This window comes from Eulemur rufifrons, chromosome 15, assembly GCF_041146395.1.
Source record: "Eulemur rufifrons isolate Redbay chromosome 15, OSU_ERuf_1, whole genome shotgun sequence".
Taxonomy (NCBI): domain Eukaryota; kingdom Metazoa; phylum Chordata; class Mammalia; order Primates; family Lemuridae; genus Eulemur; species Eulemur rufifrons.
Window position 1 is genome coordinate 62,972,636 of NC_090997.1, and position 24,865 is coordinate 62,997,500.

The following is a 24,865-nucleotide window of genomic DNA, read 5'->3' on the forward strand; positions in this document are numbered from 1 at the left end:
ATTTGGGCTGATATTTGAATGATACAGACACAGCTGTGTGAAGATATGGCATAGAATGTTCTAGGCTGGGCGTGGTCACTCACGCCTGTAATCCTAGCACTCTGGGAGGCCCAGGCGGGAGCATAGTTCGAGGTCAGGAGTTCGAGACCAGCCTGAGTAAGAGCAAGACCCCAAATCTACTAAAAATAGAAAGAAATTAATTGGACAACTAAAAATATATAGAAAAAATTAGCCGGGCATGGTGGTGCATGCCTGTAGTCCCAGCTACTTGGGAGGCTGAGGCAGAAGGATTGCTTAAACCCAGGAGTTTGAGGTTGCTGTGAGCTAGGCTGACGCCACGGCACTCACTCTAGCCCGGGCAACAGAGCGAGACTGTCTCCAAAGAAAAAAAAAAAAAAGGAATGTTCTAGGCAAGGGAGAAGCAAGGATAAAGGCTCTGAGACTGGGAATGAGCTTGGTGCATCTGGGAACAGAAAGGCCTGTGTGGCTGGAGCACAGTGAATGAGGGGGAGAATGGCAGCAGATTTCACAGATAGAAACACAGGCCACCCAGTAAAATCTGAATTTCAGAAACAATAAATAGTATAACATGGGACATTCTTATACGATCCAGATTTTTTTCTCTTTCCCCTCCAAATCCAGTCCCCACGCTTCTCCCCTCTTCTTTAGGCCCTGGGAAGCTACAAGGACTCAAGGACTTCATCAACAAAGCCCTGTGTGTACTGGCTTCCAGGTGGATTGGGTCAGTGGAGAACCTGGCAGAAGATCGGAGGAAGAAGAAGGTCATGGTCAGCTGGCAATTAAAAGTTGGTGGAAGTCCTTTGTCATGATGAAGGACACAAGAAATATTTGTGCAGCCTGGGGTGGTTGGATGATAACTGAAGCTGGAAGAAACTATAGTCCAAGACTCATTACAACTTAAAGTGATTTGAGGGGAACAGAAGGGTAATTGCTAGTATTCAAAGCCAATAGTGTGTAGGGATTTTATAGCACTAATTCAGAAGTGCTCCCGTTCCAGATCCCATATCCCTTGTCCTACACATGGCTGGTGTGTACCTGCTTATATTTTTATCTCCTACCCTAGACTGGTAGAGTTCTTGTAAATATACACATGCTTGTATTTACTAAGTGGTCCTCAACATGCCTGCCACTCAGGGTTGGTGAATACATGTACTCACTAATTAACTTTTTTTTTTTTTTTTTTCCACTTAGCCTTGACTTGAAACTCACACTAATTCTTGGAATGCCTTTCACTCTCTGGTTAAAAATCTCAATTCTGATTTAATTCTTTAATTTTATCTGCCTTGATTCTGAAAGGTCCATTTAATCCAGATGTCATTCCCTCTAAGAATTCTTCCCAGAACCACCCATAATTAAGGGCTCTCAGGCTTTGTAGATATATCTTTACCCAAGTCTCCATTTGCAAAAGCAAGAACAAACCAAAAAATGATACAAGAAAAAAATCACCCACGACTAGACAGAGGCATTTATATGTAAAATGTACCTTTCATTCCTTTGCTGTTCTTGAACTCCCTCCCCTTCACCAGTGAATTTATGAAATTTTAATAAATTAATTGAATTCAATATTCTGAAATGAATTAAGAATAAAATGAAAAATATATAATAAAATTGAAAATGTTTAAAAACTATTGTATTTATTACTGTACTTTGAGTTTTGAAGAATTTAAAACCACAGCTCACACCATATCCTGAAATGAATTCTAGAGAGCTTAAAGAATTAAATATACTTTAAAAAAAAAACAAAAAAGTAGGAGAAAACAGAATAGAATATTTATTAACTCTCTGGAGATGGAAGAATTTCCAGAGCTTAGAAGACTATTCAAAATCATAAGGGAATGATGAACAGGTTTTCCTTTGTTACCTAAAAAAGAGGATTTATTTACTGCAAATACAAAGGGTTAATGTCTATGTTACATAGAAGAACTCACACAAAACAATTAAAAAATGCTTAATAAGTCAGAGGACAAAGGATGTGAAGATATAATTCACAAAAGATAAAATGCAACTAGTGACCAACATATACAATAATGTTCAATCTCACTATTCAGATTAAAGCAACAAAGTTCTACTTTTCACCTATTAGAGAAAAAAACTGTTAATGTCAAATGATAGTAAAGAAGTGGTAAAATTGGTGTCCTTGGGCACTCCTGGAAGCAGTGTGAATTGCTACAACCATTTTTGAAAGTAGTTTGGTAATATGAATTGTGAATGAATAGTCATTTAAGAATATTCATGCCCTTTAACTCAGCGATTTTATTTCTCAGAGTTTATATCAGGTCAATAATGCTAAATACAAGAGGGAAAGATTCATCAGAGCATTTTTTAATGTAGTACAACAGTACACAGTCCTGCAGTAGGAATGGTCACTTATAGGACATCTACTCGATGGATCTGAGTGTAACTGTTAAAAAAAGGAAGGAAAGGAAGTACTCCAAAACCCTTTCCCTACTTTTCCACATTTCATTTACTATAGTTACATGACTTTTTGTTTTAGGATCTGTCATATGGAGAATAATTCTCCTCCCTGGGTGAAATTATCATTCTTTTGGCTGCAGTGAAAAATGACATATAAACAAGCCATATAGAGGCGTAGACTGGTTGAAGAGTTTCCTTCACCCTCAGAGCTGCACCGCCTCAGCCTCTTCCTGAAGCAGTCAAGGCTGGGGCAGCGGCTTGAGGATGGGGGTGGGCACAAGGGAGTCTCAATTTGTGGGTGAGCCCCAGTGCCACCCACTCTCTTATTGTTTCACTCAGGGAAGATATTAAGGGTCTCTGGACACCCAGGCAGAATATTTTTTCATTATATTTGGTGACACTAGTTCATGGATTATTTATAATAATATGGAAGCATAATTTCTAAACAAAAGGAAAATTTCAATAAGAGGTTTTAAAATGATACATATTCTCCTTTCTCACTGCAGAAATGCTGTTCTCCCTTGTTAGGGACCCCTTGACATAGCTTGCTAAAGAAAACACAACTTGCTCCCCTGAGAAGGATAGCAAACAGTACAGGTGGCTGTGAGTGCATGTATGGAGTGGTACACACACACCCACGCACATGCACACGCACACATGCAAAGGACTCTGGGCAATGACACACCTTAAGAACAAACACTGTTATGGTGGTTTCCAGGATGTGCTTGCAGTTAGGAAGTGGCAAGGGTAAGTGCAAGGCTCTGTAGTTAGGCTGACAAGGTCTGAATCTGGATTCTACGCCTTATATGATCTTGGTGTAAGAATGAAGAGATAATGTGTGTAAAGCCAGTAGCACACTCTCTGGCCATGTGGCAAACAGACTGGAAATAGTAGCTCTGTCTGCAGTTATTCTAAATAAGGTCCCATTTGTAGACAGGCTCAAGAGACCTGAGGACACTTACATCTTGTTAAGAATAAAAAAGCCAGTAGCTGGTAGTCTGGTGATGGCAAGACGGTAAATTACAGGTATTAAGAAATGGGCAGGAACAAGAGTGAGAAGGGGCTTAAGTTGCCAGCAAGACTTGTCAGCTACTGGCAACTCCCAGTCTCCTGAAAAAGTAATGGCTTTTGAGGTTTATTCTAACTTTGACAATAGGCTTCCAGCTTTTGTTTAAAAATCATTTTATTATGAAATATATCATACAAAACAGGCCTCTAGTTTTTAACTGACATTATTCAATTTATAGGGATCAAAGAGCTAAATTATTCATTTTAGAGATTAAGAAACCAAGGCTCAGAGAAATTAAGATTTACCCAAGCTTACACAGTTAATGGTCAGTTTTTTATAGTTTTAAAGAGCCAATCTTGCTGTTTCACATTCTAGATCTTTTTATACTGCTGCTGAAAAGTTGGTCTTATTTTTAAAATCTCATTCAAATTCAATTTAGTAAGTTTTCTTCTACATACGCTTTTTGATAGATGTCACATATAATGACTCTCTAGATGTCATCCTTCTTAAAACTACAGGTGATTTCTAACTACAAAATAAGGTATAATGCATGCTTCAGTGAATACTTAAGAAAAGAGGCAGGAAGTTAGTTATCAAAAAATCAATTTATTTTGCAAAAATAATAGAGTCTTATGTTCACAAAGTTCATAAACAATTCCTTATGTAAAACATACAACCAATATTTCTGTTTTTCTATCAATATTAACTTTGTTTCTTGAAGCTTTCTAATCTTTAATGAGTAATTTTCTTTAACAGAGACATTAACATTTCTACTGAAAATGTTAAAAAGAAAAGTAAACAATAAATCTATTAAAATAAGTTACTTCAGTATTCTAAATGGAATTATAAATGGAATGTCTATTTTGTTAAAGCATCAAAGTTCAGGCGAAGAGCAATAAACCTTAAAACTGTATTAAAACTTACGCTTACAGAAGAGTGTTGCTTCCTGGCTGGCAGAATTCTGAGTCCATTCGAAGTCCAGCAACTGCGTATGTTTCTCAGGAGGGAAAAGTACTTCAGAGAGGCCCAAATTTTCAGTCCACTGCTCTGGACTTCCCGCTGTCACTTTGTGACAACTTGAGATTCAGGGTGCAGTTACCTAAGCAAACTATCCATTAATTGGGTCTATATTTTGGAGAGAGAGGAAGGTCTGTAATTTATGATCAAAATCAATGGCTCTAAACTGCGGTTCCTTGTATTTTCTGGTCATCTTGGCACTCAAGTATGTTATGAGCTCACATCTCTCCATAAACTGTTCCATCTTCTTCTTATACTTTTTTCTTGTGTATTCAGAACCTTTGGGATTAAATGCTGTAGAAAATTTCACAGAACTGTGAATCTATTAGGCTAGTGAGTCATAAAAGGAAAGACAAAGACAACTGGCTGTGTGATTGAATTGCATAGCTATGGTTGAGAAGATATCCAAATCCCAAATCAGATTTGGGATTATTCTATTTTAGGTCATAATTGCCTATATTCACCTTGCAGGGGTGGAGAACCTGTGGCCTCAAGGTCATATGTGGCCCTCCAGATCCCCAAGTGCAGCCCCTCGACCAATCCAAACTTCACAGAACAAATCTCTTTATTAAAAGGATTTATTCTGTAAAATTTGGATTCAGTCAAAAGGCTGCACTCAAGGATCCAGAAGGACACATGTGGCCCCAAGGCCCCAGGTCCCCCACCCCTGCGAGAGCTGACTATATTACTCGTAGTCTCTGCTTTGAAAACTAGAAATTCAATTTTTATATTTTCTTTAAAATATTTGCCCTGTATTGTACTTGAGACACACACACACACACACACACACACACACACACAGAGTCTCTCAACCAAGCAACCAACCCAGTTTAACAATTCTATTCATCATGTATGTTACCATTAATGTTACATTAGTTCTCAGTAGTATATAATTTAAAAAAAGACATACCTTTTAGGTGAAATGCTATGTATACTAGTGCAGATCTTCTTATACTTAAGAAGGGGAATTTGGGCTTTACGCATCCTGCTGCATTCATTGCTTTAATTAGGGAAGTTGCGATGCCCTGCAGGTAGGGAACAATGTCAATTATGTGGATATTTAAGTTTGGTTTCTTTTCTTAGTGCAAATAAATAAAGAGGCTTATTCCTTGCCTCAAATAGCCTCCTAGGGGTGGGGATGGTACTTACAAAGATGGCTAGATGACTACTTAGCCAACAAGAAAGAAACACAAAATACATTTGATTAGGAAAAGGAAAATTACACATTGGCTTAGTGCCAGCTGGGTGATGTCTACATGCATGGGCTTCACTACACAATTCTCTCTATTTTTATCTGCTTGACATTTTTCATAAGAAAAAGTTAAAAAAGAATGAAGGGGACCCGGGGCTTTGAGTTGTCTTAGCCCATATTTGCTTCCATTCTCAAAACTGGCCATATTGCCTGCCACTGTGAGGACCCTTGGCCATCTGACAAGGAATTCCAGAACCACAGTTATCACTGTAGTCAAGATTCGGGAGCCTAGAAGAAGGTGCGAGTCCCTCCTGATAAAATTCAGATTTATGAGAAGACTGGTTTCTGGGTGAGCCTCACCTGGAATTTTCAAGTTAAACCAGATCGAAGGCTAACCATCTAGGCAAGTTGAAAAGAAAAAAGCATTTCTGATAAAGGTACGAAGTTGTGTCCTAGGCTTTTATTTTGTAGAAATTAAAAAAAAATAGCTTTAAGAATAGTTGGCTGCTGCTAAGTTTTACTATCTTTAAAAAGAGTTATATTTGAATAAATAAAATGTGATGAATTGATATCTTCATCTGGATTTTGAGCAAAATATGGGCTTTGAGTTTTAGTTGCCATGGCACTGCCACTCAACCCTTTTCAGTAGTGAATGAACCTGGCGGAGACCGAACCTGCACATTTTAAATTATGAAAAAGTTCTACAGACACTGAATTCAAAAATAAGAACCAACTGCATATCCGTGTCAAATGTAAATAATTTTATGACATCAACTCTCTTTTCATTGTAGGGTAGATATCTGGGAATTAGCTATGGAAGCAGGGGATTTTCACACATTTTATTTTAACAACTGTCCATAAACAAAATAGGTTAAGAGAGGATTTGCAGCTTAACATCAGAAAACTTTGCCTTGAATTTTATTGTTTGCAGCTTAAAGTCAGAAAACTCTGCCTTCAGTTTTATCTTACTAAAATGAAAATTATTGTTAAAAAGAAGACAGTGTTGTACTTTTCTAACATGTATCATAGAAAATGATGAAAGAGAACCTGTTCTAGATATCCAGGCAAAGGAAGACTAGTGAGAATTATCGCTTCCCTTAATGGGGGCAGTTTGTGCGGAAGCTTCTGATCCCAGTATTTCATTGGTGACCTGAGAACACAAAGTTCATTAGATGGATGTTCACAAATCTACTCATTGTGTGTATATAGGAACATGCAAGAGACAATTACAAGATAAAGTTCACTACTTGTTTTTCTCCCCTGGAGAAAATTATACAAGTGGGAAGATTGGGGCTCCTAAAAGTTCATGGCCATCCACACACCTGGGTCTCCATCCCTGCCCACCTATTCTCAGTTTTCTTATTGTTCACAGCAACTATATAAGACTTTATTCCTCAAACTTTTGACTCTTTTAAGGACCCTCTCACCCCCAGGCAGATGCTATGCTGTACACTAAAAGGGCATCAGGTTGGACTTCCTCGGCTGCTGGTCACAAGCAGAGGTACCTCCCACCCGAAACCAGTCCCCTCGAAACATTGGATCCTGCACCCTCTCTCCAGGAATCTTACTATAGCAATTTCTCACTCCCTCTCCCTTGCCTCTGGCTTTTCCTTCTTTATTGGATCCTTCCCACGCGTCTGCATGTAAACATCTTCATAATTCCCCCATTAAAAAAAAAAAGACAAACCTCCTTCACTTCTTTTATTTCTTCCAGCAGCTAACATCTCTTCTCTTTTTACAATTAAATTTCTTCAAGCAGGGAGCTTCCCTAGAGATCGCAAGCTATTGCACAAATGCTATCTGCAGATGTGATTTGATCTACAGGGTATATTATTTTTAAATTTGAATCAGTCACGAGTGTTTAAAGATCTGCACAATTTGAAAAGAAATTTGGTTTCCAGCTCCTTGTGAAAAGGAAAAGCAGAAATGTCTGGCAGTGATGAGTAGCTGGTGCTCCCTGTAGCGGGCTACAGGCAGAGCCTGGTGTGCGGCAGTCCCCGCACTGTGATGGCCTCACAGCCAACCTGCTTCCCTCGGGTCCTCTGCCTCCCGCCCGCTGTAGGCATCTGTGTTCCTACACTCTGGACTACAGGCAAGGTCTTCATTTCCTCATCTTTCATCCACTCATCCGGACCTCTGTGGTTGACTTCACTCACTTTGCTCGACTGAGCCTTTCTTGCCAACGTCAGCCATGAGCTGCTGCAACTTCAGTCCAAACACTTCACAGCCCTTGACTTGCTTGACCTCTAAAGCAGCAGTTCAACCGTTGGCCACGCCATCCCAGAGACTTTCTGCCTCCCCTCTGACGCCCCTTTCACCTCACTGTGGGTCTTTCTCAGTCTCCCGTCTCAGCTCTTTGTGTCTCTCAAGGCGTGGTCCCAAGCCTGCTTTTCCCACGTGACTCTTATGGGTGAGTTTAAACATGCCGCCAAATGTTGGACAGGATTACTCAGACAGCCTCATAACAGGTCTTCCTGCCTCCAACCCATTATCAACACTCCAATGATGGTCTCACTCCAGAGCAAATTTGATTATGACACTGACCTAACTTACAACCAATGTACCCATATTGCCCTTGGGTCAAGTCCAAATGCTTCGTAGTGGTTTTACTTGACCTCTCAAGCTCTGGCCCTGTTCCCCACAGCCAGCCTCACCTTTGCTCCTTTGTCCCTCTCCACGTTACATCCAGCCATGCTGAATTCCTGGCAGTTCAGTGATCCCTGGGTCAGGATTGTGTGCGGGTCCCTCTGCTTGGAACGTGTCCCTCTTTCCCCTCATCTAGCCAAGTCCCACTCCTTATTCAGGCCTTACCCAACAGACAATTCAGTCAGACCTTAGGGCTACACTGTTCCAGAAGTCCAGGCATTTCCCCACCCTAAACTCCATCACATTCTGTTGTTATCAGGGACTTAAAGTCTATTTTGCCCTGGACCTCAGGCTTTGGGATGGCAGGGACTAGTCCTCGTTCACCATCACACGTACAAACACACACACACACACACACACTCTCTCTCTCTCACATATATATCTCCCCTGCCCAGTTCTCCAGTATGCTGCATGGAGCACAGAAGAAATTCGACAAATATTTGTGACTTAGTGAAGGGTCTCACCTCAAAAATTTCTCGAGTTTTTCTTTGTTCTCACAAGTATATATGCGATCACGATATTCTGCAGCATAGTTAATGTTACCAGGTACTAGGGCTTCATATCTGAAAAGCCAAAACACAAACCCCAAACCCCCTATTGTATAATTAATATGAAAAACCATTTAAATAAAACATCAAAAATGTTTAATTTTTCTACCTATGCAGCTCAAGGAAGAAATAGAACATTTTTCCAACTGAACGATGGCAACCTTTTGACAAGTGTTAAGAGCGTTATATGAACCACTAGTTCTGAGTAGACTATCATTCCGTACTTGCAGGAAGGCGAGGACTTGCCTTTGTTGTCCATCTTGGTAGGTCACTGGGCAGTAGCCCTGGAGCTCGGCACACTTGGGGAACCGACTCTTCAGCTCTGACAGCGTCAGCCTTTTGGGGAGCATGTCAGCAGACGGGAGTGGATGGGGTGCTAAGGGAGGCACATATAATTCTGGGTTCTCCAAAAATTTCTATTAGAAAAAGATCACAGTGTGGTGGGGGAACAGGAGGGGGTGGATGATGAGAAATTACTCAATGGGTACAACATACGTTATTTGGGTGATAGATACCCTAAAAGCCCTAATTTGACCACTGTGCAATCTATCCGTGCAACAAAATGACACTTGCACCCCATAAATGTACACCAAAAAAAGGGTTATAGTAGCAAGACCATTTACACCAGGAATGCTATGCCAATCAGAATTCACCCAGGCTCTCCTGCGCCCTCCCATTTTCAGTAGTGGCATCTGCTGCTCCTGCGCTGTGACAACTTCTCCTCTGACTGGAAATTCCTTAAACTCCTGACTGATCACATCTACGGTCTCTCTTAATCTCATTCATTCATTCATTCATACAAAAAAAGTGTGCTGCACTCCTATGACATGCTGGGCAGTGGAGCATGCACAGTCAGCTGCCGGCCTGTCTTCCTGTCCTGCCGCATAATTGACCAGTTGGGTGCCCTTTGGCAGGTGAGTTGACTTCTCCAGCTTCAGGTGTCACTCTGTAAAATGGAGGGGGTGGGCCAGAGGCATGATCTCTAATGTCATTCTAGTTTTAAAATTTTGTGATTACCATTTAAATAAGCAGGAAGAAATAGATGTCTCTTTAATAAAGGGATAAAAAATTCTAATTCTCAGAGGACAATAAAATGTTCAGAGGCATCTTTGTTTTCATTATTGTTTTCAACCACCAATCTTTTTGTATCATCAAATTATAGACATTATAATATCAGAACACATATATATTCTGTTCTACTAAACAGAAATATAAGGTGTATGGGAAATTCTAGCAATAGAAAACAATTTAAAGCCCAGGAGACATACGTCAGCTTTTGCTTCATTTCCACTGACTCTGATTTTCCTTCTGCAGCCCCTGAGCTGAACCCCTTGGGCTGTAGGCAGAGCTCTTGACGCTCAGCATCCCATATTGGTGGGGCTCACCTTGGCTCTCCCCACCTATTAGGCTGGCCCAGACCAAGGGGCCATCACTGACCTTGGACTTCTGCAACATTTCCAAATATGTTCTGCAGTGCAGTTGCAGGACTGACCACTGAGTTGCCTCACTGGTCCCAGAGTCACAGGTTCCCATAATGGGGCTCCCGATCCTAAGTTTCTGAGTGTTCCCAGCAATGCCCACTCTTTCCTATCTGACAAATTCCAAGATAAGGCATTTTCTTTCCTTAGTAAATATTTGGAGTTAGGAACAAACTTACATTCAGTTTTTCCTGAGAATTCATTTTATAATAGTGCCCCCTGAACTCTGCTGCAAATTCCAAGGAGTCTGTTACAGAGCAATCAAATAATTCACATGTTTCTGCCAGGCTGACAGGGCAGAACTGTCCAAATTCTCCCAGGCGAGAAATCAGCTCTTGTGGTGTGATACACAACTTGTCAATGCAGGCCGCTTTTCCTGGTATTAACATATTAACTATTATTATTTTTTTTCATAGAAAACATAATGATTTAAAAAATTAAAATAATTTCAACTATACAGGCTTATACAAGTACATACACATTATAAAATTCCAAACAATACAGTGAAAAGTAAAAGTAAAAGAAAAAGTAAAAGAAAAGTAAAAGTTACTATTCACACCTCCATCCTCTCAATCCAACACTTCTGAGAGGTAATCACTGTTGGGTTTATAACCTTTGCAGTCTTTTTTCTACACATTTGCATATACTCTTTTTTGCAGATAGTATGCTTATGCCACTATACTGGAAATATTATTCTGCAACTTGCTTGTGTCAGTTAGTTATGGTCTTTGACATCTTTCCATACAAGTTTATATGATTTACCTAATTCTTTTTAATTTATACATATTATTCCACTGTATAAATATATTATAGTTAACTTGACCACTTATCTATTGATGAATGTTTTGGCTGTTTTAGTTCTTAGCTATTATAAACTATATGTATGTTATAAACACTATATATACACACACAATTTATATATATATGTGTGTGTGAGAATACATACCCACTTACACACATATGTAAATTTGTTACGTATTTTAAAAATTTCTATGGGATATTTTTCAGGAAGTTCAAATAGTTTGTTGACATGATGTTACTCACACAAACTTCTCTCTGTGCTGCCCAAGAGAAGGCAAAAGTGACTGGTTTTACCCTAAAGAGTCTATTTTAAAAAGAAAGAGCCCAAGTTCCCTTAAAGCAAGTTTAAGAGTTTTTCTCCCCAATACTCCTTGGAATAGGGACTTTAAAGCAATATAAGATGTTACAGAAAATAAAATTACTTTTTTACACATTTTAGTTATAATGAGTAAATTTTGATTCCAATATATGTTAATGGTCCTTTCATCAGAGAAAAGTTTTACCTTTTTTTTTTTTTAAAAAATTATGCCTAGGAAGGTCTTAAACTAACTATAAAATTATGAAGCATAAATCATAATTTTGTTGTTTGTTTGTTAGGATAGAAATGATCTCTTCTGAGATGTGCTATCACAGAACTACAATCCATTAACAGAAACCTCTGTGGCCAGATACATTGGATAGACTATTTCTGATTTTAGAAATATATCACACCCTTTCGGGGTCTGGGACAGCACCCTGTAATCTAGGACTTTAAATTTGTCCAACCAAACAGGATGGCCCTTCCTCACTAACTGGAGTACATAAAGACTATAAATGGCCACATGTCAGCTCAGATCATGTTTTGCCTTCAAATGACTTATGGAATAAACTTGAGGTTTTTAGAGGTTTTTGGATTTTGGAATCACTGGCCAGAGGAGTGGACCTGTACCATGTCACAGTATCACCAACCTGCCTGCCTCTAAGGGGAAGGAGGCTGTGCGAGTCCAGGACATGAGGTGCCCTGATACTAACTATTATCTCCATCTCCCCAAAAGGCCAGACTTAATCCTGAAAAGGAGATGGGTGGGAAGCCATGCCCAAAGACGTTTCCATCATGCAATTTTGCTTTTAAACAAGAGGTGGGAGGAGGAGGAAAAACATGCACAAAATAAAGGATCTTTATTAACTGGCACTCCTTTAAGCAATTGTAGCCCTCCTTCAAGAAGGCAGACATCTCAAACCATTGGCTTATTGACTGCCATCCTTCATTCACCTCTTGAAAGCAAAAAATCACCAGCATAGTGTCAGCACTATTCCCAACAGGTCTTTAGGAGGAAAACCGATGACAGTACAGTATGTTTCAAATGGTCAAATCTAAGACTCAATAGAGTCAACAAAGGTCAATTAGAAACCCCAACTCTACCTCGGAGTCCCACAAGAAAGGACACCACCCATGCATGCTGACCATATCATCAGGTTCTGGTCTTCTCTGAAGTGCCAGCTGGAGTTCAGAGTGCCAGACATCTCCTGACTCTCCTTGTACATCTTTCACAGAATTAAGAGAATGCTTTCTAGGGTAGCATTACTTGTCTTAAAACAAAATGACTTTGAAACTTATCAAATCTCATTACATAAAATTCTTGTCGCCTAACATTCCCAATTACCCTATTAATCTGATCATAAATCTGATTGTGAATTCCTTCACTGCGTCATGTATCATGTGCATCATTGGAGGCCCCAGAGTGGACTGATCTGACATGACTTGGTGGTATTCAGGATCCCTGCCTTGTGGTGTTCCTTCCTGTGTAACCCCCACCCTGGGACGGCTGGACCCAGTCACTTGCTTCTAATAAATAGAATATGGCAAAAGTAATCAGATGTCGCTTCCAAGATTAGTTTACTGTTATGGGCTGAATTGTGTCTGCCAGAAAGAGATGTTGTGACCTTTTTTGGGAATAGGGTCAGATAAATAGACACAGACAGATAGACTGAGAGAGGAGAATGACATCTGAAGACACAGAGACACACACACACACACACACACACACACACACTGGTGCCATGTGATGACACAGAAGGAGAATGGAGTGATGCGTCTACAAACCAGGAAACACTAAGGATTGCTGGCCAACACTGGAACTAAGACAGAGGCACGAAACAGATCCTCCCCTAGAGTCTTCAGAGAGAGCATGGCCCTGCCAACACCTTGATTTTGGACATCTAGCCTCTAGAACTGTGAGAAAATACATTTTTGTTATTTAGGACACCAAGTTTGCAGCAGTTTGTTACAGCAGCCCAAAGAAATGGAAACAACTACAAAAATTGTCATTTTCAGTCTGGCCAGAACTCATTCTTGCCTTTTCAACCTGGTCACTTGATCAAGCAAGCTGCCATGTTGGAGAGGTCCACCTGGCCAGGCACCCAGTGCCAACAGCCAGCAAGGAACTGAGGACCTCAGCCCAATAGCCCTCAAGGAACTGAATCTTATCGACACGTGAGTGAGCGTGGTAGTAGATTCTTTTTCAGCTGAGCCTTCAGAAGAGACCATAGCCCTGGCCAACACCTTGATTGTAGCCTTGTGAGAAACCACCCTGCTAAACCGTGTTCAGATTCCTGACCTGTAGAAACTCTGTCTGTATACGGGTGTGTGTGTGTGTGTGTGTGTGTGTGTCATTTCCTACAAAGACTATTACACTAGTACTATAGTGGTAACATAATATATAGTACTACAGAACAATAACATATAGTATTATAATATATAGTGTTATACTATAAAGTACCATGGTATTATATTAATAATATTATGTATTCATAGGTTGCTTTTTAGCTTAGATGTGCTCAACCTCACCAATCCTGACATGGTGATTTAGAATCACATAATTTCAAGTTTCAAAAGACACTCAAGTATTTTTTTTTTTTTTTTTTAATTCTCAGGATATTCTTGGTGACATCTGGCAATGTCTACATATCCTATGCTGGAATGTGGCAGAATGAGGAAGCATCTCTTTATATTCTAGCCCTGGCCTTGCGCCATCTCATTGGTCAGGGTAAACCTTGGCCCCTGACAGGGGAGGATCATTTGAACAGTATACAAGGGAAAGAGAGCATGAAAAAAAGAAAAAACAACTTCAAGCAAATAGGTACAGGCTGGATTATTCAGTGGAAGCTGGAGCAGAAGAGAACAGGGCAGGCTTCAGTTAAACTATCTGTGGCGGAGACAAGGCACTGGAATAACACAGTGGACACTCTGGTACCTCATCCAGGTTCCTCTGCAGGACTGACATACCCATCCCTGGCTGCTGGGAACAGTGGCACTGATGGCTCACAGCTGGACTGGGATTGCCCCTCTGACACAGGTTGTACAAGTTATCCTCCCTCCCCGGGTGGCCTGTGGTCAATGATAGGCTGATGGGGGATACAAAGCCTGGCCCCTCCCCGCAATTTGGGAAATTCTGAAGGTCCATCCCAGCTCCAGTATTTCCCTATAGGATCTGCTAAGGGCTCTGTTTCCACTACCCTGCAGGTTAATTTCTCCCTCTGCCCAGTTCTGCCTTCCTCTTGCCTACAGGTTTATCTCCTGAGGAGAGGTCCCAGATAAAGTACTGGATGCCTAGTTAAGTTTGAATTTCAGAAAAACAATGAATAGTTTTTAGTATATGTTGTGTGATATTTGGAATATACTTAAACTAACAAACTACTTGTTGTTTATCTGACATTTGAATTTAACTGGGTGTCCTATATCTTTAGTTGCTAAATTTGGCAACTCTGCTTCTGAAAGTACTTCCTCCTGGTAAAGCTTCTGCACAGGACTTTTTATCTTGAGTCTGTTTCCAGGGAACCCAATCTAAGACAGGGAGGTGAAACAGAGTAACAGAAAGACAAACGAGGCACAGTTTTGGCTTTCAAAGTCTGCTGTGGCGTGTTTAACTAGTGCAATGCTATCCAGAGCTTACTGAGAATGGGCGTCTAAAAACTCAGTTCTCCCTTCTCTTGCACTCTTATTTTCCTGTCTTACAATCCTCAGGTGAAAACAAATTCCCAATCTGTAGACAAACAGGAACCATACTGGTTATGCCCAAATCATGAAGCAAGATAAATGAGGCAGTTATTATCGGAATCCTCACTGCATTTTTCCTTGTACAAGGTTCTCTTCTTAGTCATATTGCTCCCACATACCTCATTCTATCTTCTCTGTGGTTTCCAAAGTTAAACAAAATCATTAAACATGTGTTTGTGAGACCCCCACAGATAACTTCTCATTAGTCATCACCCTTTTTAGAGATATCAGAGTAGGTAACTTTCCTCCTATTTGGTGTATTTTTGGAGAAAATCAAGAAACTATTTAATAGGACTATATAATCAAACATGTTCTTCCATGAATTCCAAATATAGATCAACAATCATTTTAATGCTCTAGTTTTTTTTTATAGACTTAACATTTATACCATACCATAATGAATATAAATGGTAAAAATAATTTTAATGCTAGATTCCTAAACAAAATTTTGCCAAGTGTCACTCCACAGACTACTGGCCCCATACAACTACTCTAAGCATTCTGGAAAATAGCTTCTGTGGCATTCCAAACACTATAAACCCTTCTAATGAGAGATCATGCATTATTTGTATGTCCTAGGTTCACACAGGCATTCAATAAATGATAGCGTGAGTAGCAGCAGTCATTTATTAGAACAAATATGCTCGCATGTCTTAGTCTGTTTGGACTACTATAACAAAATACCACACACTGGGCAATTTATAAACAGCAGAAATGTATTGCTCACAGTTTTAGAGGCTGGGAAGTTCAAGATCAAGGCACCAGCAGATCTGGCATCTGGTAAGGTCCTGTTCCTCAGAGATTACACTTTTCACATGGTGGAAGGGACAAACAGGCTCCCTCAAGCCTTTTTTTTTTTTGAGACAGAGTCTCACTCTGTTGCCTGGGCTAGAGTGAGTGCCGTGGCGTCAGCCTACCTCACAGCAACCTCAAATTCCTGGGCTCAAGCGATCCTACTGCCTCATCCTCCCGAGTAGCTGGGACTACAGGCATGTGCCACCATGCCCGGCTAATTTTTCTATATATATTTTTAGCTATCCACATAATTTCTTTCTATTTTTAGTAGAGACGGGGTTTCGCTTTTGCTCAGGCTGGTCTCGAACTCCTGAGCTCAAACAATCCGCCCGCCTCGGCCTCCCAGAGTGCTAGGATTACAGGCGTGAGCCACTGCACCCGGCCAAGCCTTTTTTATATGGACATATATCCCATTCATGAGGGCAGGGCACTCATGACCTAATCACCGCCTAAAGGCCCTATTACACTGGGGATTAGGTTTCAACGTATGAATTTTAGGAAGAAACAAACATTCAGACCACAGCACCACAATAATTGGATAGTACTATATGTTTAATTTTAAATTAAGATTATCAGGACAAATGTTCAAATTGAATAAATCACAGTAACATGAGTCAGGCATGTTTAGACTTTAGTTCATATTTTATTCTATCTTTTAAAATGTTTTCTTACCTTCTTTTATTCTTTCCAGGTATGTCTGCATATATTTATTCACCATTTGAACATTCTTAATGACTTCATTCCATACCCACCATTTGCTGTGAAATCCATCAATCACATACCAGTTCTGATGCTGTTCTTCATAATATTGCCTAATCTCACCAATATTTTTGCGGTACTTTGCATTCTTGACAGCTATAATTTGTGTACTGTTGTGCAACGGATAAGGCAAACTAATAGAGAAACAGAGAAGGAATGGAAAAAGCTGTTAAAAACATACTTTTTTCCTCCTGGATAATTAAAGTTCATTCCTTTATTGTTGTTTTCATCATGATACATTACCTTTGCTCACTTTTTTTTTGCAGGAGCAATCTTCTGAAAATCTCCCTGGAAGGCACATCCAACTCAAAGATGATCATGGGAATGATTGACCTGGCTTCCAAGAGATTCACTTGATGTGCAGTTACAGGATATCCATCGATGATAACACTAACAAGGAGAAATGTTAAAATTAAAAACCCACATTTCTTGTTCTCTCATGCTTCCCTTCTGCCTTCCAGAACGAGTCTATCTCTTCAGGAGTAGCCCCATGCTTTTCCTTCTGTAACTCGACTTATCTTCTTCACACTTTGCCCTCTTCATCTCTGCATCTTGAACCTCAGTTATCTTTAACCTCAAGAGCCATGAGGTGGGCAGTATACACACAAACACAGCTGGGAAGGTGGAGGTAGGGGAGAGCTCTGAATTCATACACACTTAGCATCAGAGAGCTAGGTTTTGGCAGCATTCAAGAGATAACACACATAATACCTCGAACACTGTGTTCAATTGATGCTATTAATCTAAGCATGAAACAGTAGGAAGAATATAGGTTTTAGAGGCAAAGAGACTTAGATTTAAAACCTGGTTTGAACTTTCTGAGCCTCAGTTTTCAGTAAAGTAGGGGAAATGATATTAACAAGATATTTGATCTTGTTTTAACGATTGGCGATCAGGTATGTAAAGCAACTAGAACATGGCCTGGCACATATTAGGTATGCAATAAATAGTATCTTAGGGAGAGACTAAGCAGATATAGGCAAAATTGTGTTCTAAACTTGCTTTTGTAGTAAAGGTTCTGTGAGCTGGGGCTGCAGAAAGGGAGATAGAAAATCGGTAAGAGGAGCTCTAGCAGATCTGGGTGGGGATCATTCCATCAGCACCCATGATGCATGTCTCTGAGCAGAGGTGACAAAGAGAATTTAAGTTAGTCCCACAGTTTGAAACAATGAAATTGTCACTATCACACTGAGAAGAGGAATAAAGACTGTGCATAAATTCTGGAGGAGTGGCCCCCAAGTCAGGACATTTGCTGGGAGGTGGGAGCAAGCTATGTTAGCTGCCTGGCAGTCCTTAGGGGGCTTGTTTGGCATAAGTCACAGACACCCTCCCTCAGTGCTCTGTAGCTAAGTTGCTAGACACTAGTGTTAAATTCCACAGCAGAGGGAATTATAAATTCACAGAGTGAGGCTGGCCTAATAGAGAACGTATGAGGGTGCCATTGTGGTTTCTTTAAATAAAGAACAGCTCAACTTCTTTGTACTGTGACGGCTCACTGAGTAACCCTCAGGATTAAAGAAATTCAGGGTGAATGAGCAGTCATTGTCCTGGTATTAAGATGAAATTAAAAAAAAACATTTTTGACTCAACCAAGGTCACCTCATGGAGGTCCTTTCTACATGAAGCTGAACACTAGGGAGGAGGTGATTCAATTTGGATAAGTTCCAGGGCTTTCTCTGGGGAAAAAGTCTGACACCCCAGAATCTGCTCCTCCATAACTGATATTAGGAGAATTGTTCAAGGATTTGATTAAAGGCCAGTGGCAAGGAAGGGAAAGAAGGCTCTTACTTAAAAACAATCTTGAATAAATTGGGGTGGGGCAGTGGGGGTGGGGCTCTAGGTCAGTGACCTGTGCTCGAGCCCAGGGCCTCAGGTGTCACTGGGGAGGGCTACTCTAATGGGTGTGGCCAGTGGCTGTGCTGGGGGAGCGCGGGCTGAGCAGAGGAGTATAAACTGAAGCGAGAGCTCGAGCACACAGCGCTCTTGTCCAAATATGGCTTCAAGGCAGAGGTGCTGCTACCTGTGCAGAGAGCGGCCAGAGAGACATCTCTACTGGACCAGCACCCTCTGGGGGGCAGAGGAGGGCAGCTCCTCTGTCACTCCATGGGACGGTGAGAAGTCTACTAGGGTGAGCCTCCTCCGTGGACGGTGTGAGCCTGGAGGCTTTTGGCCAACTCAGGCGTTGCTGGAGGGAGTGAAGTATTACCGCCTGCTAATCTGCCACATGAGTACCCAAGCCAAGTTGTAGCTTGGCAGGAAATTAAAATATGTAACCACATAGGTGCCCAGAGTTTGAGAAGTAGGACACATCCTTTACAAGAGCTTTAAACCCTATTTAAGTGTTTTAAATTCCTAGTGAGCAATTTCTTGAAAGATTTAACTCCCTCTGCCCCTCCTCTGACCCCTCTCACTTACCCTGCAGTATTGCATACACTTTCCATCAGAGAAAGTTCTAAGGCTTGAATAGCCAGCTCATCAGGTGCTGTCATTCCTTTATAAAGATGCCAATTTAACATCAGTGCCAGCTCTGTTTCTGGGTGGTGGTTTAATACATAACGCAAAGCATCTCCTATTGATAAACGCTTTAAGCCATATTCACTTGCAATTTTTTTGGCAACTGAAAAACATAAAACTTTAAACTCATTTCATTTCACAAATTCACCAGTTAACCTTAATTTTAGACTCTAAGATCTAAAACTAAGACATCAACAGCAAACTAATCTTTACATTCCTCAATGAACTTTTGTTTTTTTTTTTTTTTTTTTGCTGCCGAACTTTTGAAAATTAAAATCGCCACGTTACCAAATTAACTGTCAACGGTCAGTCATTATCAATACTTCAGGTATGCGGCTGATGGATCTGGTTAATGAGCTAACTATGTGATTTTTTTTTCACAACCAAATCAGTGTTTAAGGTTTTCTTCCTTCTGCAAAATTTTTGAGAGCTTTGCAAGGCATTTTATGTGTTTTCGATATTTGGTATTGTGCTCCAAATAACAATGTAACACTCTTGTTTCCCTGGATTGTACCATTTCCCTGTCTGTCCATTTACGGACTCCATGCTGCAATCAGGATAGCGTACTCTATACAGCGAGGTCTCAGTTAATCCTCTAGCAAATAATTTTTAAAAATTATAATGGCATACCTGACATTTTAATAGTAATTTATATCTTATGAGGAATTTTTCTTCTGTGACCCTGTTTGATATTTTCAACTATTCCATCAGATAGGTGGAATGGATATTGAAATTCCAATTTTATAGATGAGGGGAACTGAAGCCCACTAGAACAGAATGATTTGTCCAAGGTCACAAAGACGTTGCCATTGGCTGAAAGAGGACTCAGACTGGCTTCTCCTAAGTGAGACCATAGACAAACGGCTTCCAGTAACTACTAGATGTGGGAGTGCTCTGTTGTCTTTATGCCCTGCCTGAGCACTGTTTGGAGACAGCGATGGGTAGAGGATACTGACAGCCCATCTCATCCCGTGAGGAACGCGATTAACTGACCAGGGACCACAATCAGGACCCACCAAAACGGAAGCCCCTGTGAGAGCTACAGAGCTCTTAATCTCAGCTTTGCCACAAATACTGGAACCAAACCTAATTGTTTTAAAGTTCTAAAAATAATTAAGCTTTTAAAATTTGCCATCTTGTTTAAAAATTAACTGCCATTTCAGCAAAGAAATGAGAAATCATATTGCTTTGTCTACATTTTCGCCTTTTGCTCTGGATGTGGAATCTTATTATGAATGTCAATGTTCTGCTGTTTTGGGGAAATACCATTGGCTTTGTGAACATTTAGAAAACAACTATTATAGACTCTTTTGTCATGTTAAGAAGTTTAAAAGGGCAAAACAAAATTTCCATCCAAAGAGCTGGAACACAAAACTCTCCTTTATTATTTTTGGTGACAAACTAATCTTTGACTTTCTCTTTCCCTTTCATTCTCTATTCAGAGTCGTTAAGACTTACTATTTTCCTTTGACATATATCCTACATCTGTCCTTTCCATTCTGTTCTCATAGTGACCAACCACTTTTCTTGTTATCATATCATCTTAAAATACTACAACCAACCTATTTTGGGACTATTTGCCTTAAAAAAAAAAAACACTACCACCCAAAGTTAAACAAAATTCAAACATTATCAGAATACAGTTTATCAAATGCCTTTTTCAGCAATGATTAAGATAATTGATTTTGTTCTTTTTAAACTATTAATGCAGTAGAGTATACTTATAAAATCTTTTAATATAATTTTTATGCTAATACAATCTTGTAACATACTGTTACAGTCAGTTCTATAATTTTTATTTAGGATATTTGACAGTAATTATAAATATTAGTCTGTAATTTCTTTTCTTGTTATCTTATTATGTGTTTTGATGTCAGGATTATGTTAATTCCAAAATGGATTTGTGTTCTTTATGTCTTTTTGACTATATGGACTATATTCTTTAATAAAAGAAAGAAAAGAAAAATAAAATGGGAAGCTCACTATCTTTTCCCCTGCTATGGAAGAGCTTATAAAAACAGAGGGATGATCTCTTGAGCTTTTAATTTTTTGAAAGTTTGATATAATTTTTCTCTAAAACCATCTGATCCTGTTTAGGAGTTGGGCTATATTTTTCAATGCCTTCCCTTCTATGGTTATTGGCTTATTTCGGTTTTCTATCTCTTTTTGAGTCAATTTTGATAGTTAGTTTCCTGAAGAAGTGGCACCAGTTTTCAGGGGATCCTTTTATGTTTGAGGAAAACAAAGGCAAACATATGCTCACCTGTAGTTTTCCCAGATTTTGGAGGCCCCACAATTGTAATCTTAATGGGCACAGTAGGCTTAGGTTTGGGTTGGCGGATATATTTCATTGGGTTCTTCATAAATTTCTCTTTAGTTTCTTTACTAGATAAAAAATAAATATACTGACGATGAATCACAGGATAAACTGGATTCTCTGCATTTTCAACTGGCTTGATTGTCTCTCCTTCACTTAGCTGCAACATATACACAATTGCATTTGAAAGTTAGTTTTGATTTAAACAGCATTTCTCCCAAAGACATTTAAAAATATGTAAAATAAGAAATAATTTGTTTTTATAGAATAAGAAAATTAATTATAATCAAATATTAATATTAGGTAACTGTAGAAAAGTACAAATTAGTTTCCACTCACATGCAGTCAATGTAATATTTTTTAACTGGCTTTCAGTTTATGACGATTATAGTTCTTCTCCTTCCTTTATAATATTGTTAGTGTGTGCTGAATATTTCTGCCAAGAGCTGTAAGGTCGTTTGCATTTATTCATAGGCCAATTTATCTTCACAAACAAGTCCATTCCTAAGGTGGTGTTATGGATTGAATTTTCTCTTCCCCACCCCTCAATTCATATGTTGAAGCCCCAGCCCCCAAAGTGGCTGTATTTGAAGATAGGGCCTTTAACAAAGAAGGTAAATAAATGATGGGACCCAAATCTGATAGGACTGGTGTCTGTATAAAAGAGGAAGACACGGGTGCGCACGTAGAGAAAAGACCACGTAGGACACAGTGAGAAGGCAGGATCTGCAAGCCAAGGAGGCAGTCCTCACCAGAAAACTATCCCTGCCAGCATCGTGATCTTGGACTTTTAGCCTCTAGAAACGTGAGGAAGTAAATTTCGGTTGTTTAAGTTACCCAGTCTGCAGTACTTTGTTAAGGCAGGCAGAACAGACTAATGCAAATGGGTTCCTGGATTACTTTTGGGGGTACACTGGTAGGGCAAATCCCACTGTGTTCTCTTCCGCATTTTTGTACAGATGAAATCCCACTCACATAAACATGAAGAGCAGTCATGAAAGGAAAAAGTACCCACAAAAGGCAGCCTGAGGTATGGGCGTAGGAAGGAGTGGGAGGGGTGGTCCCACATCTGCATTGGTGATGATGAGGTCAGGGTGCTAGGTTTGAACATCTTTTTACAGCATCAGGAATCAGATGGCCAAGCATCAGCCACCCCTGGACTTGATGAGTGGGTGTGAAACAGCATGGTAACATTGCTTTTCCTAAGAGCTACGCCTTGACAGTTGCTAAAGGTCAGTGGTAGTGTCAACATCACCATTCTTAGGCTGGAATGAAGTTCATGACTGGAAGTAAATGCTGGAGACCAGGGGGAACTCAGGCGTGGGTGGGGGTGTCTGCTCTATGTCAGATAGTTGGCAATAAAAGAAAAGCTGAAAGTTTAATGATTCCATTTCAAATTCCCAAGTATTTTTATAGCTAGGATACTACATGATTCTTATAATTTTTGATACTATCTAGTCTTCTTCTTGGACACACCTTTTTAAAAAAAAATAAGGGGATAACATAGCTTTCAGATACATTTGCTGAAATTACCTTTACAGGGTCCCAGTAGCCAAATGAGCTTGTATACTTATAGGTAAGGTTGAGCATTTTCTGGGCAATGTGTGCCGATATTGGATAACATTTCTCAAAAATGCTTGCACGATTTTCCACCAGTGGTTTCATTCTGAGATTCAACATATATTGTACAATGTGGATTTTCCGAGATCCATTAATGAGAATTATTGGTATCAAAAGCTTCTCCAAATCATCCTGATGAGAGAAATCATAAAGCCAAATATATTTAGTGGGAAAAAGGCTGGTAATATTCAGCCACAGCATATAGACACTGCTGGTGACTGACTACTTCAATTTAGAAAACAAATATTTTTCATCTTCCAAGTGGCTGTGGCTGGTACCTCAACTTACTCTGACCCTGTGTGTGCTCTTTTGTTTAGAGACAGGGTCACAGGGTCTTGCTCTGTCCCCCCGGCTGGAGTACAGTGGCATCATCATAGCTCACTGCAACCTCAAAGTCCTGGGCTCAAGAGATCCTCCTGCCTCAGCCTCCTGAGTAGCTGGGACTACAGGTGCACGCCACCACACCCAGCTATCATGTTGCTCTTGATTTGTGGACTTGTTTTTGTAATTGCTAAGTGGGACGGACAAAAGGGAATACATCCCTACAATATATATTTCTGTTGAAATGTTTAAAAGAAATAAGGCATAAGCCAAATTGCTTTTGTCTCATTCTCAAATGTTACTTTTTGAATGATGAAAAATGAAGGAGAAGTAATAACCTGCATCGTTTGTATATTATGCAAATCTGCTTCAAATTTCTCTCCCAGTTCACTTCTCAGGCGTTCAGTCGCATCACTTTCCTGTTCATCGTCCTCAGACATCTCTTCCTCATCTTTTGGAAACTCCTCTTCAAGGATGTTGTCAATATCATCTTCATCTTCTTCAGGCTCCTCCTCACTAATTTCTTCATCTTCTTTAATAGAACTCTAAGGAAGGAAATATTCCCTTTTACTATATACATATAAAATATGTAACAAATGACACTGTTAACAAATCATCTGGAATGTTTTGTAATAACCAGATATTGGTTGGTATTGTATTGCAACATTCATCTAGTAACACAGTAAGGTTTTAAATATTAATATCTGGCACCCAGAAATTTAATACCTTCAAGACTCTGACATCATAGTGATACCATAAGTAAATGAACAGGCAAGATATTAAATACTGCTTATGTCTATGATTGCCAAAATGTTACATGATTTTGATGGTCTCTTGAAACAATATTTAATGCAGTACAAAGAGCATAAAACAGTTGATAGCTGTATTAACTGGGACAAGATGAGTTTCCTTACCTGTAAAATAGGAATAATAAAGGTACCTACCTCACAGTGTTGTTGGGAGCATTAAAATTAGTTAATACATGCAAAGCCCTGAGAAAAGTGTCTGGCACATGGTAAGTATATGAATGATTGCTATTACCGTTGTTATGCAAGTATAGCTATTATCGTCATTTTGTGTAATGCACTGTACTAATAGGACGGTAAATGCCATTTAGGAGGCTATAGCCCATCTAAGGAAACAAGAATAATACATAAATGATTATTAAAGACCATGACAGGGTATCGGTACTAAGTTGTGTTGTATAGGCTTTAAGTGCTATAGTTCACTTTGCATGAAACCGAACCCTTTGGTATTTATCCCCCTGCACTGCCTCCACACTGTTTTCCCCGCAGCATTCCATGTCTCCATTAGAGCACTGCCCTCCAGTCTGCAACCTGCGAGTTATCTTGAACCTGGGAGTTATCTTGTCTCCT

At 39.8% G+C, this 24,865-nt stretch overlaps 1 protein-coding gene across 1 annotated transcript in view; it reads right to left on the bottom strand.

Annotated features, from left to right (window-relative positions):
• Positions 1 to 4,553: 4,553 nt before the first annotated feature.
• Positions 4,554 to 24,865, bottom strand: part of AK9 (adenylate kinase 9) — a 106,964-nt gene continuing 86,652 nt past the window's right edge. Inside the window, exons 29-40 of the mRNA XM_069488413.1 lie at positions 23,828 to 24,034; positions 23,082 to 23,300; positions 21,495 to 21,708; positions 19,133 to 19,334; positions 16,961 to 17,107; positions 16,631 to 16,851; positions 10,506 to 10,702; positions 9,095 to 9,264; positions 8,765 to 8,863; positions 6,702 to 6,804; positions 5,373 to 5,487; positions 4,554 to 4,756 (exon numbers count right to left, since the gene is read on the bottom strand). Of these exons, the coding sequence (XP_069344514.1) occupies positions 4,554 to 4,756; positions 5,373 to 5,487; positions 6,702 to 6,804; positions 8,765 to 8,863; positions 9,095 to 9,264; positions 10,506 to 10,702; positions 16,631 to 16,851; positions 16,961 to 17,107; positions 19,133 to 19,334; positions 21,495 to 21,708; positions 23,082 to 23,300; positions 23,828 to 24,034 (2,097 nt within the window). The remainder of the gene's footprint in view (positions 4,757 to 5,372; positions 5,488 to 6,701; positions 6,805 to 8,764; positions 8,864 to 9,094; positions 9,265 to 10,505; positions 10,703 to 16,630; positions 16,852 to 16,960; positions 17,108 to 19,132; positions 19,335 to 21,494; positions 21,709 to 23,081; positions 23,301 to 23,827; positions 24,035 to 24,865) is intronic.